The 12,665-nt window shown below is 36.1% G+C and overlaps 1 protein-coding gene across 13 annotated transcripts in view; it reads left to right on the top strand.

Annotated features, from left to right (window-relative positions):
* Positions 1-12,665, top strand: part of CAPRIN2 (caprin family member 2) — a 45,217-nt gene that overhangs the window by 10,100 nt on the left and 22,452 nt on the right. For all 13 annotated transcript variants that reach the window (XM_030939386.1, XM_030939383.1, XM_030939394.1 and 10 more), the window contains 3 exons: positions 3,704-3,790; positions 9,602-9,840; positions 11,055-11,137. In XM_030939386.1, the coding sequence (XP_030795246.1) occupies positions 3,704-3,790; positions 9,602-9,840; positions 11,055-11,137 (409 nt within the window). The remainder of the gene's footprint in view (positions 1-3,703; positions 3,791-9,601; positions 9,841-11,054; positions 11,138-12,665) is intronic.

Below are 12,665 nucleotides of genomic sequence, written 5' to 3'. Positions count from 1 at the left end.
TATCTTTTATTCATTCAACAAGATATATTAAGTATCTACTCTAGGAGGTGCTGTACTTAATATTAGGGTTATAATACCTAGGGGACAAATATGATCATTACCACATGTAGTCTATAATGTAATGGGGAAGAGAGTGGGGAATAAGCAAATACAGATATGATGGATGTTAAGAAGGTGAAGTACAGGATGAAAAGACATTGTAATACAGGATCCATCCTAGTCTAGAGAGTTAAGGCCAGCTGCCCTAAGAAAGGAAAAACTTTAGTTAAGACCTAAAATATGAATGAGATTTAGCCAGTGAAAGAGGGGAGGGAGGAAGAAGAAGAACAGAAGGCTAGGCAGATGCTTGCATGTGTAAAGGCTCTGAGAAGGAACAGATTTTTGGTTTTTTACAAAGAGCCTTTTTCAGAAACTGTAAAGAAGGTCATGTGGATGGGTGATGAAGCTGGAGGGGGTAGGTCTTTGTGCACCATTTGAAAATTACTTTTTCCCAGAGACATCAGAAATGGTACAGATACATTTAAGTAGGGAACAACTACAGATTTTTAGTTAAAAAAATCACTTTGATTGCAGTGTGAAGTATGGTTTGGAGATGGTGTATGGATGTAAGGAAATTAGAAAAGCGTTGCCTGTAGTCTAGGTGAATGATTATGGGAGCCCTACTAAGGCAGTGGCAGAGGGACTTGAATCAAGTAGCTGGATTTGAGAGGTAAAATCAGCATGGCTTGGTAACTGGATGTAGGAGTAGAGGGTAGAGCTGAGAGTGGTTTCAGGTTTCTTGCTTGAACAATGGATGGATGGTAAAAACATTTATTAAACGAGGGACCACTGGGGCAGAAGGAGGTTTTGGGAGGATGGAGTAGGATGAAGAGCTCAATTTTGTACTGTTGGTTTTAATGTGCCTGGTAGACATCAGTGTCTGGTACCAGGTGTTTAGGTAAATGGGTCTGGAGCATGGAGAAGTTTAGCCGATAGAAATATCACCTGTATGACCACTACTTGAAATCATTAGAGGAGATGAGACTGTCTTGGGTGAGAGTATGGAAAGCAGAGTAGAGAAGCCTAGGACAGAATCCTGAGGAACTCTGACATTTAATGTTTGGACAATAATGGCTAAAAATGCGGTGTACTTATTAGGATCAGGCATCATTCTGAGTGTTTTATACATATGCAGTCATTTAGATTGTGCAGCATCCTTGTGAGGTAGATTCTATTACTCCTATTTTACAGGTGCTAAAAACAGGTGAGAGAAGCTAATGGAAAAATTGCTAGTAAATAACCAGCTGGAAAAATGGAAGTTTAGTGTTAGGAGAAACAAGAAATGTCTGTAGAGCAGGAGTGTGCCTTCTTGTTGAAGGCTGCTGCTAAGTCAACCAAAATGAGAGCTATAAAAGATCCATAGCTTTAAAGGATGACATCGACAATTGCTAACTTCAGCTAAAACAGTTCTGGTGGAAATGGAATCCAGGTGATGAGGTCTGAAGAACTGGAGACTGAAAACACGTTTGAATTTGTGTAATGCTGGAGGGAAGTAGTTGTCACAGAAGAATTAATTTTTCTTGTTTAGATTGGGGATGACATGAACTTGTAAAATGCTGACTTAAGCATCAGTAGAGAGGGAGCAGCTCTCTGTTAGAAGACCTTAAAGAGGGAATCCTAAAGGAAAGTTTTGTATGAAGGCAGAGTTCAGTAGGATCCAGGGCACAGGTAGAAGTGGGGGTGGCAAGGGGATAACTTCTTCACTTAGTAAAGAAAGGAAAAATGAAAGGATAGGTCTACATTAGATGATGGAAAGTTGTAGTTCCCAGCTGATGCTGCTTTTTTTGAGTCAAAGTTAATACCACTTGGGAGTAGATATGGAGGAGTATTTCTGTATAGTTTTACATCCCTCTGAGGACTGCATATCCTGGTAATGTTATCTGCTCATTCTAATTTCCATAGCAGGAAGACTTCTATACCTTTTTATTATAAAATATATGGCGGAAACAATATATTCCATGTAAGTTATAACACATAATAAAGCAAGCACCAGAACCCAACTCTCAACTCAAATAGTATGTTTCTAACAGTGTTGAGGCTGCTTTCTAGTGTGGTACTTTCTGTTTCCTGTAACCATGACCCTGAAGTTTTCCCTTGGTTTTAAGAGCTTTTTTTTTTGGCTGCTCTGTTAGAGTTGCTTTTTTTGTACGTTATAGTAAGTGGTATCATGCTATATGTTCTGCAGTTTGCTTTTTTTACTCATTATATTTAGTGTTTTTATATCAATACAAGTGCCTGTATTTTATTTGGTTCTCTCTACTTAATTTTAGTCTGTAAATAGATGGATGCTTGAGGTTTTTTTTTTTTTTTTTTTTTTTTGTCGCTATGAAGAATTTTACTTTGAGGAATATTTTTTTTTCAGGGTATATCATTAGGCTGTAGGACATGCTTATGATTAACTTCATAGGTGAAAATACTGAACTGTTTTCCAAAATTATTGTACCAATTTATACTAATACTGGTATTATTACATAGGAGTTCCTATTCTGTAGTTTTATAAAGACTTAATATTAGTCTGTTTTTCAACATTATTGAGATATAATGTACTTAACACAAAGTAAACCTATTCTAAGCATACATTTGTTTATAGTAAATTTGTAGAGTTATTGAGCTTGTTAGCACAGTCTCATTGTAGAGTATTGCTATCATCCCCTCAAGGTTCTCTTTTGTGCTCTGATTTACTTTCTAGCTTTATAAATTTGTCTTTTCTGGACATTTCACATAAAATAGTCTTCTGCATCTTGCTTCTTTTACTTAGCATGATATTTTTGAGGTTTATCCATGTTATATAGCATATACCAGTATTTCATTTTTTTCTGTTGCTGACTAGTATTCCATTGTATGCGTGTACCACATTTTGTTTATCCACTTACCAGTTGCTGGATATTTGGATTGTTTTCATTTTGGGATATTATGCTGCTGTATACATTTATATACAAGTCTTTATGTGGACATGTTTTCATTTCTTTTGGGTAGATACCTTGGAGTGTAATACTTTACTCTTTTAATTACTGAGGCTTTATAATATGTATCTGGTTGTGCAGGTTCTCCACCTTGTTCTGTTTCAGATTGGTCCTTTCTCTTTCCATATAGATTTGAGTTAAAGTCCCATGAAATGCCCCCCCTCTTTTCTGTCAGTGTTGTTCATCTGGGAAATCTTTAAAAAATTTTTTGCTCCTTTAAATTTCCTGTAGGACATTGCATATTGTTTGTTATAATATTTATTTTTGTCTGTTATAGGTAATTATTCTAAGTCTTTCCACCATATTATAAATGTCTCGAAGTTGGTTGTTCATCTGTTTGATACTCACTGCTATTTGTGTAATATGTTTGAGTAGTGAATGAATATTAACAGAGAAATCCTATTGGCTCAGTGCTATTAAAACCAACAGGCCTTTCTGATCTTAGACTTTATAGGGGTAAAATTGGGACTCATATTTCTAATATAAAAATTGAATTTCTGGCATTAGAATTGAATTTTTAAATGCAACTTAATATAACTTATATTAATACTCTTTCTCCTTTTTCTTTAGGCAAGTACTTTTTTTGTGTGTGTATAGTAAATAGCGATAAGGTCTTAAATCTCTTCTGTGTTTAAGAAACACTTATTTTCACATATTTATACTTAGTCACAAAATTAATGTTTTCTTATCCTATTTGGTAGGAAGCAGTAGAGAAATATGAAGAAGTGCTACATAATTTGGAATTTGCCAAGGAGCTTCAGAAAACCTTTTCTGGGTTGAGCCTGGATGTGAGTATGTTTTCTTTGCTTTTCCTGAAACCAGTTTTAACCATTGATCTTGGAGAAAATGTCAAGTGTGTCAGTGTCTAATAATGGTGTTTGGTTATTCTTCATCTAATTTCTGCTGATATTTTATTGGGATGGAGGGTTGAGGATAACTGTTGGAGAACTAGTTTTTTTTTTTCAGATTTCTGTAGTCTCAAGGGAGAACACAAATGTCATCTGAATATGAGACATTGTGAATAAAGCATTAGTTATCTAATGTATGTTATTTAATTATAGAATTATAGAAATAATTGAGAAAGGGAATCAAACTTTTGACAAGGTATGTTTATTAAAGATATTTTAGAATATAGGCTTGTAAATTTATATAAGATAGGCTTCTTTCACATTATTTAACATACGAGACACCAGAGTTGGTAGTCTTGAAAGCATGAAAATTATTAATGGGAAAATTAATGACTCACATTAAATAGAGTTAAATCTGGCCCTGCTACTTGTTAGGTTCTGTATGTTGGCAGTTCAAACTTTTATCTCTGACAAAGTTAATCAGTAATATGAAGTCTTAAACACTTCTCAATGAAGTATTCTTTACTTTTTCAAATCTTAGCATTAGAAGGTCCTTTAAAGGTCATGTTCCAACAATTGCAGAAATCTTTAAATAAATTCATTCCTGGAGTGGAGAGCATGCCTCATAAGATAATCTCTTCTCTTTTTTTGGATATTTTTGTTTAAAAAAATTATATATATATTTTTATTGTATTTTAGAGACAAGGTCTTACTCTCTCACCCAGCCTGGATGCAGTGGTGTGATCATAGTTATAATCCTGTACTGAAGGGATCTTCCTGCTTTGGCCTCCCAAAATGCTGGGATTACAGGTGTGAGCAATCGCCCTGGCCTATTTTTCTTTATAGTGAACTAAAATTCTCTTCTCCATTCCTCTGGAATCAAAAAAATTATTTTAGGCTGGAGACATTTACCATCTTAATTCTTGGCTAAGAAGGATTACAAATATAGTTAGAAGCATACTTTTATGATGTTGAAAATTTTCTGTCTTCTGTCTTTACTCATAGTTACCCAGTAACAATTTAGTTTTTCATTCAGGTCTGTATTTTTCTAATGTATTCTTTTCTGTTTAGATTAAAAATGTTTAAACGATGCCTACCTTGTACCAGGCACCTATGCGGTTCCACTTGATTTTTACAATAGTCTGGGAAGTTGCTATAAATAGTCTCATTTTACAGATCAGGAATCTTTTTTTTTTTTTTTGAGACGGAGTCTTATCCTGTCGCCCAGGCTGGAGTGCAATGGCGCAATCTTGGCTCACTGCAACCTCCGCCTTCCGGGTTCACATGATTCTTCTGCCTCAGCCTCCCACGTAGCTGGGATTACATGCACGACTTATTCTTCTTTTTAAGAAAACTTTTATTTTAAGTTTAGGGGTATATGTGCAGGTTTGTTATAAAGGTAAACTCATGTCATGGGGATTTGTTGTTTAGATTATTTTGTCACCCAGGTACTAAGCCTTGTACCTAATAGTTATTTTTTCTAATCCTATCCCTCCTTTTACCTTCACCCTCAAGGGGCTCCAGTATGTGTTTTTCCCCTATATGTGTCCATGTGTTCTCATTATTTAGCCCCCACTTATACATGAGAACATGTGGTATTTGGTTTCTATTCCTGTGTTAGTTTGCGAAGGATAATAGCCTCCAACTCCATCCATGTTCCCGCAAAGGACATGATCTTGTTCTTTTTTTATGACTGCATGGTATTCCATGGTGTATATGTACCATGTTTTCTTTATCTAGTCTATCATTGATGGGCATTTAGATTGATTCCACGTTTTTGCTATTGTGAATAGTGCTGTAATGAACATACGCGTGTATGGTAGAATGATTTATATTCCTTTGGATGTATACCCAGTAATGGGATTGTTGGGTCAAATGGTGGTTCTGGTTTTAGCTCTTTGAGGAATCGCCACACTGCTTTCCACAATGGTTGAACTAATTTACACTCTTCTCAACAGTCTGTAAGCATTCCCTTTTCTCTGCAGCCTTGCCAGCATCTGTCATTTTAAAATTTTTTAACAATAGCCATTCTGACTGGTGTGAGATGGCATCTCATTGTGGTTTTCATTTGCATTTTTCTAATGATCAATGATGTTGAGCTTTTTTTATATGCTTTTTGGCCACATGTATATCTTCTTTTGAAAAGTGTCTATTCATGTCCTTTGCCCATTTTTTAATGTTTATTTTTCTTGTAAATTTATTTAACTTCCTTATAGATACTGGATATTAGATGTTTGTCAGATGCATAGTTTGCAGAAGTTTTCTCCTGTTCTGTAGATTGTCTGTTTACTCTGTTCATGGTTTCTTTTGTTGTATAGAAGCTCTTAAGTTTAATTAGATCTAACTTGTCAGTTTTTGCTTTTGTTGTGATTACTTTTGGCATATTTGTTATGAAATCTTTGCCAGTTCCTACATTCACAGTGGTATTTCCTAGGTTATCTTACAGGGTTTTTATAGTTTCAGGTTTTACATTTAGGTAAAAGGAACTTATTCAAAGTCATATGGCCAGTAAGTGGTAGAGCCAAGATATGGCCCTAGGTACTTTTTCTCTATACCATGAAGATAGTGTCTTACCTGTGTGTGTGTGTGTGTGTTTTTTCTGCTGTAGTCTAGAGGTAGCTCCCAACTCACCAAATTTTGTTAATATCCATGAAATTATTTTTACTTGCCTGTGTTTGAGATTTACTTTCATTTTAGGTGACATGAGAAAGTACTTTGGAGGTTGCCTTACTGAATCAAGACCCTAAAAGGTGCTTGGCAGTACTTTTGAGTTTTTTTTTTTTTTCTTGGTAATTTTTTGGGCTCCTCTTTTAAGTTTTTCTTTTGTCAGACATGTTCTATGATAGCCAGTTTTGCAGTTTGTGGAATGTTTTCTTTTTTCCCTTCAAAATAAAGTTGGAAGTCCTTCTTTTCGACCTTGTCACATTCTGCTTTGTCCTCATGAGTTTTGTCCCCTGGTAGGGATTCATCATTCTGAGTCTCGATTAAGAAAACCAATTTTATTGGCCAGGGGCAGTGGCTCACGCCTGTAATCCCAGCACTTTGGGAGGCTGAGGCAGGAGGATCACGAAGTCAGGAGATCCAGACCATCCTGGCTAACACGGTGAAACCCTGACTCCACTAAAAATACAAAAAAGTAGCCAGGCGTGGCGGTGGGCACCTGTAGTCCCAGCTACTCGGGAGGCTGAGGCAGAATGGCATGAACCCAGGAGGCAGAGCTTGCAGTGAGCTGAGATCGCGCCACTGCACTCCAGCCCGGGTGATAGAGCGAGACTCCATCTCAAAAAAAAAAAAAAAACCACACAGAAAACCAACTTACCAATTTTATCATTCAGTACTACTGATTAAGAGTGGTTTACTTCTTCTGTTTTCCTTTCCAAACTGGTCCTCAACTGGAAAAAGAGAACAATGTAACTTACCTTTCTAATTTTCATCTAAAGAAGGCGAAATTGGCTCTTGTCCGTGGCTTTTCATGATACCTGATCATGATCTGGGAGACTTTCTTCTTACTTGATTTTATTCAACAAAAATTTGAGGCCCTGATATGTGTCAGACTCTGTGCTGAACACTAGTGAATATTAGTGAACAGTAGATGTAGTCCCTGTCATCGTGGATGCAGATAAATAAAAAATAGCCAGGGATGGTGGCTTACGTCTGTAACCCTAGCCCTTTGGGCGGAGGATTGCTTGAGTTCAGGAGTTCGAGACCAGCCTGGGCAACATAGGGAGACTTCATCTCTATAAAAATAAAAAATAAAAAAACAATTAGCCAGGTATGGTGACATGTACCTGTAGTTCCAGCTATTCAGGAGGCTGAGGTGGGAGGATCACTTGAGCACAAGAGGTCGAAGCTGCAGTGAACCTTGGTTGTGCCACTGCACCCCAGGCTGGATGGCATAATGACACTCTGTCTCAAAAACAAACAAAAAACCCAAAAATACTTTGATAGGGAAGTTCAAGGTGGCATGAGCCCATACGACCACCCAGTCCTACCTTGGGAGACTGGCCAAAGATAAATCTGAGATAATCATGTGGTATAATTGTCTGAAGATGCCCTGCGAATCAGTTGCTTTTGCCTATACCATGATGAAACTCTGTCCAAGAGAATCCCAGTGTCTTGGAGAGCTAGGAGTGCCACCTCCATCCTCTTTTCTTCTCTCAAGCAGGATCAGAGAATCCTATAGTTTTGGTAAGTGTTACTGATGCAGTCTATACTGAGGTCTTGGAAAAAGCCTTACTGAGCCGTTCCCATCTGAGAAAATGTGCTTGCTCATGCAACCTTCAACCAGTCTATTTCTCATTCTCAAAATTTTATCTTCACTTATTATCTTTCTGCCCCTAGCAGTAGCTCAATTCAAAAGGTGCTTCCACATCCCCTAGGAAGGGATTAATTATGCCACAGTGAATCTTTTTCATGAGATTTTTCCCCCCTAATTTTAATCTGTTAGGATTTATGAACATCTCTTTTATATAATTTAAAATATTGATGCTATATCAAAATACTTTCACCTGTCTATAGAAAAAAATCTTAGTGGTTTTTTTTTTTTTTTTTGTATTTTAATCTTCATACCTTGCGAAATATCCAGTATGACGGAAACGTTACAATCAGAAAAACTATGGAGGGAGAAGACCTTTTAGGTTTCTTAATGGAAAGAGATAGTACTTTTTAGTTAAATGGCAAGTCCTTTCTGGGACCCATGAATATTATGTCATACTTCAAGGTGTTATAGTTCTAAGCTTTAGAGTAGATCTAGGGCTGCTCAATCTATATACACACATTGTTGGAGGGGAAACTTTTTTTTTTTTTTTTGGTGGGGGATAGGATCTCACTTTGTTGCCCAGGCTGGAGTGTAGTGGCACTGTCACCACTCACTGCAGCCTTGACCTCCTGGGCTCAAGCTATCTGTCTACCACAGCCTCCTGAGTAGCTGAGACTACAGACATACACCACCATGCCCAGATAATTTTTGTATTTTTTGTAGAGATGGGGTTTTGCCATGTTGCCCAGGCTGGTCTTGAATTCCTGGGGTCAAGTGATTCACCCTCCTCGGCCTCCCAAAGGGCTAGGATTACAGGTGTGTACCATTGTGCCTGGCCTGAGGGAAAACTTAAGCTCCATTTATTTTCTATATCTGTTTTGTCAGCTAAATATTGGAGGATATAGCTCGGTCCAGACTGACAGCACAAATTATTATTTAAAAAATTTTTAATTTTACTTCTTAAACAAAATAGCATGTTTGCTGTGGCTGATTTTTGGCATTACACTTGGAAGACATTTTATGTCCGTTAGCTTTTCAGTTCCTTATGCTTTAGCCCGTCGTCTTTGGTTGATTGAAAATTGACCTTTTTAGTTCAAATATATTTTCCCTTGGAATATGAAATGAAAATAAAAATCCTAAAAGGTCCAAAAAGGACTGATATACATAAACGCGAAAGAGTAAAATGTTGAAATGAATATGGACGTCAGTGATGGGTACTTCACTGCTCATCATAGTGATATTAGTAGTACTAGACATATCCTGGATTTGGGAGTCAGATATTTGACCCCCTTGGCTCCGGTTACCTGAGACAAACCAGTTTATTACTCAGTGACTTCTTTAGCTCAAAAAGGAGACAGACTAAACTGATAGTTTGACAGTCATGAGATTTATCATCTAATCTTAGCTATTTGGGTTTAGACTTTGTAGAACACGTATTTCTAATATGGGATGGTAGAGAATTGTTACCCTTAATTAGCCATTTGTTTTAACAGCTACTAAAAGCGCAGAAGAAGGCCCAGAGAAGGGAGCACATGCTAAAACTTGAGGCTGAGAAGAAAAAGCTTCGAACTATACTTCAAGTTCAGTATGTATTGCAGAACTTGACACAGGAACACGTACAAAAAGACTTTAAAGGGGGTTTGAATGGTGCAGTGTATTTGCCTTCAAAAGAACTTGACTACCTCATTAAGTTTTCAAAACTGACCTGCCCTGAAAGAAATGAAAGTCTGAGGTAAGCTAATGAAAAGATTTTCCTGAAATGAAGCGCTTGACACTTTAGCGCTTTAGCAGTGTGTGTGTGTATGCGTGTGTTAGAGAGGGGGAGAGAGAAATTAAGAAAGTATTAATTTGATTCAATATGGAAACTTTGGCTGGCCCAGACTCTGACAGGGTTGACAGATGTCTGAAAGGAAAGTGAATTTGAATGGTCTCATTAACATGCTTCTTTATTGTAATACTGATTTTTAAAAAAATGATGTCTGAGCATCAAATTTTAATCCTGTACAAGTATATTATATCTATTTCTAAAACTTTTAAAATAATTTTTTCAGAGTTGCCTTCTTACTTCTGCTATACTTAAGTAGAGGTAAATAATATTTAACATGGCCGGTATCATTAAACTTTCAAAGTAAGAATTATTTGGTGTTCTTCTTATGCTGTGAATAACTAGTGAGAAATAACATTTGATAGTTTAAAATACAAAGCCTGCAAATTGGGGCTGTCTGATTTTTTTCCCTCACAGTGATCCACTGCTCTTTTTGTTTTGATGGAGTAAATCAGCTAGGGGACAGATGCTTTGCTCTTGCTTTGTTAGATGCAGGCTATTCCAGCTTTGTATTTGTTAGCCATACTAAAGTAGAGTCAGATTTCAACAGTTACTAGAAGTCAGTCTCTGATCAGAGAGAAACCTAATAGAACTCTTAATTGCCTATGTATAGCCATATATTTTTAAATTCTCATGCTGATAGTCTACTCCATCATCATCATCTATACATTGCTTTCTTTGCTTTTGTGGGTTCAGGGAATGTAGCTTCACTTTAATATATGAAATGTAAGCAAAACATAATTTGTTAAATAAGCTGCTTTCTTTAAAGTCAAATGCGGCTCTTAATATTTCTATTTCAGTGTTCTTTTATCTAGGGCATACACCTGAACTAATGATACTGCATTGGCAGCTTTAAACTCTTTTTGGTCTATTCTTTAATAGTTTTATTTGGTAAAATCCATATTTTAGTTGTTTTAAGGAAAAATTCTTACATTTGAAATCCTCAAGCAGGCATTTAGTCACCGTGTATACATTTCAATTTTTTTATTTCCAAAGAGCAAAAAGACAAAATTAACATTTGAATGTCTTGTCTGTTAATGGGTTATATTGCATAAATTGTGCTGCTCCATATATATGTACTTCTAAAGCCACTTTGTTCTGCTGCTGCTTTTCCTTGTCAGTGTTGAAGACCAGATGGAGCAGTCATCCTTGTACTTTTGGGACCTTTTGGAAGGTAGTGAGAAAGCAGTGGTAGGAACGACATGTGAGTTTTCTCTACTCTGGACTTATGCAGTAAATACTAAACTTTATGTCTAGAAGTTTAGTATGATATTGAGGGTCTAAACTGTGTCAGTCCATCAGAACTTACATGTCTGACAATAGTATATTCATTGGGAGAATGATCCCTTTGTTTAGTCCTGTTAAAAGCAGCTATTGTATAACCCTAGTCACTAAAATGATATTCAGGGAGAGTTTTGAAGTGGCAAGTCAATATGATTTGGAAATAGAGCTAAGTGCTGGCTTCAACACTAGCTTGATCATTTTGGGGTTCAGTTTTCTATTCTGTGCGGTAGTACCTGTTCTATTTAAGAATCTTAAGTTCACACAGTGTTAATAATCGAGGCTCATCTACTAGATCAGCCTAAGAATATATGAATGGTTTTATAGTCTATTGAAACATTGTTGTCTGTTGATCTGGAAGTGGTCTGTGGAAAGAGAGTTCTTTTGGCTTGCTAAATAGACTTTGGCCAAATGACCAAATACAAATGACTGGACATGAAGTACATAGCTTTGTGTACTAGCTTAGAGTAATGAAAACTTACTAGAAGGTAGTAAATATTTTTGTTACCAGTGATTGCTTCGTTGAAAAAAAAAATCCAAGTATCTGTAACTATCTTAAGATTTCTAAGTTCATTCAAGCTTAAATCAAAATTAAAAGTTTATTTCTTGGTTAGAATGCAAAATGAGTTTAGAAAATAGTTTGGCAATATTTTAATAAAATGAAGCATACACTTATAACACGAAGCAATTGGTCTTCTAGTACCTAAGATAAATGAAGACGTGTTCATGTAAGTACTTGTACATGAATGTTCATATTAGCTTTATTCAGCTGATAAATCGATAAAATGTGGTATACCGATACGGTGGAATCTACTCACCAATAAAAAAGGGACAGAACTATTGATACATGTAACAACATAGATGAATCTCAAAATAATTATGCTGAGTGAAAGAAGCCAGACATAAAATGAGTACATATTGTATGATTTCACTTATATGAAATTCTAGAGAAGACATAATGGAATGATAGCGGGTTATTGGTTTTCAGGGCGTCAGGGGAGGAGATTAATTGCAAAAGGGGTAGTAAGGAACTTTTTGGGTTGATGAAAATCCTCTGTATCATGATTCTGGTGGTAAGACAACTAAATATCTGTTAAAACTGTACAGTTAAGATAGGAGAATTTTGCCTGTAAATTATAACTGAAAGCTGCTTTTTTTTAAAGACAAAATCTGTGTCATAGTAGTCCTATGAAAGGAATAATATACTCAAATGAAGTACGGAAACTGCTTAGTTTGGAATTATGTTTTTAATGGATATTCAAATAAAATGACTTTAGACCTATTTGTAGTGTAGTGACTTCAGCATCATTTTAAGGTTTTTCTTGATCATCAAATGGTCAGGTGGTAGGAATGACAAACAGCATAACTTGAGTAAAATCTTCATGATGGAATTTTGTGGTCTAAAAATACTTCAGAGTTTGTACAAGATAGGGTTTTCTAAAATAGATTAA

The sequence above is a fragment of the Rhinopithecus roxellana genome, chromosome 10 (genome assembly GCF_007565055.1).
Source record: "Rhinopithecus roxellana isolate Shanxi Qingling chromosome 10, ASM756505v1, whole genome shotgun sequence".
Taxonomy (NCBI): domain Eukaryota; kingdom Metazoa; phylum Chordata; class Mammalia; order Primates; family Cercopithecidae; genus Rhinopithecus; species Rhinopithecus roxellana.
This window is presented reverse-complemented; position numbering and strand designations above follow the sequence as displayed.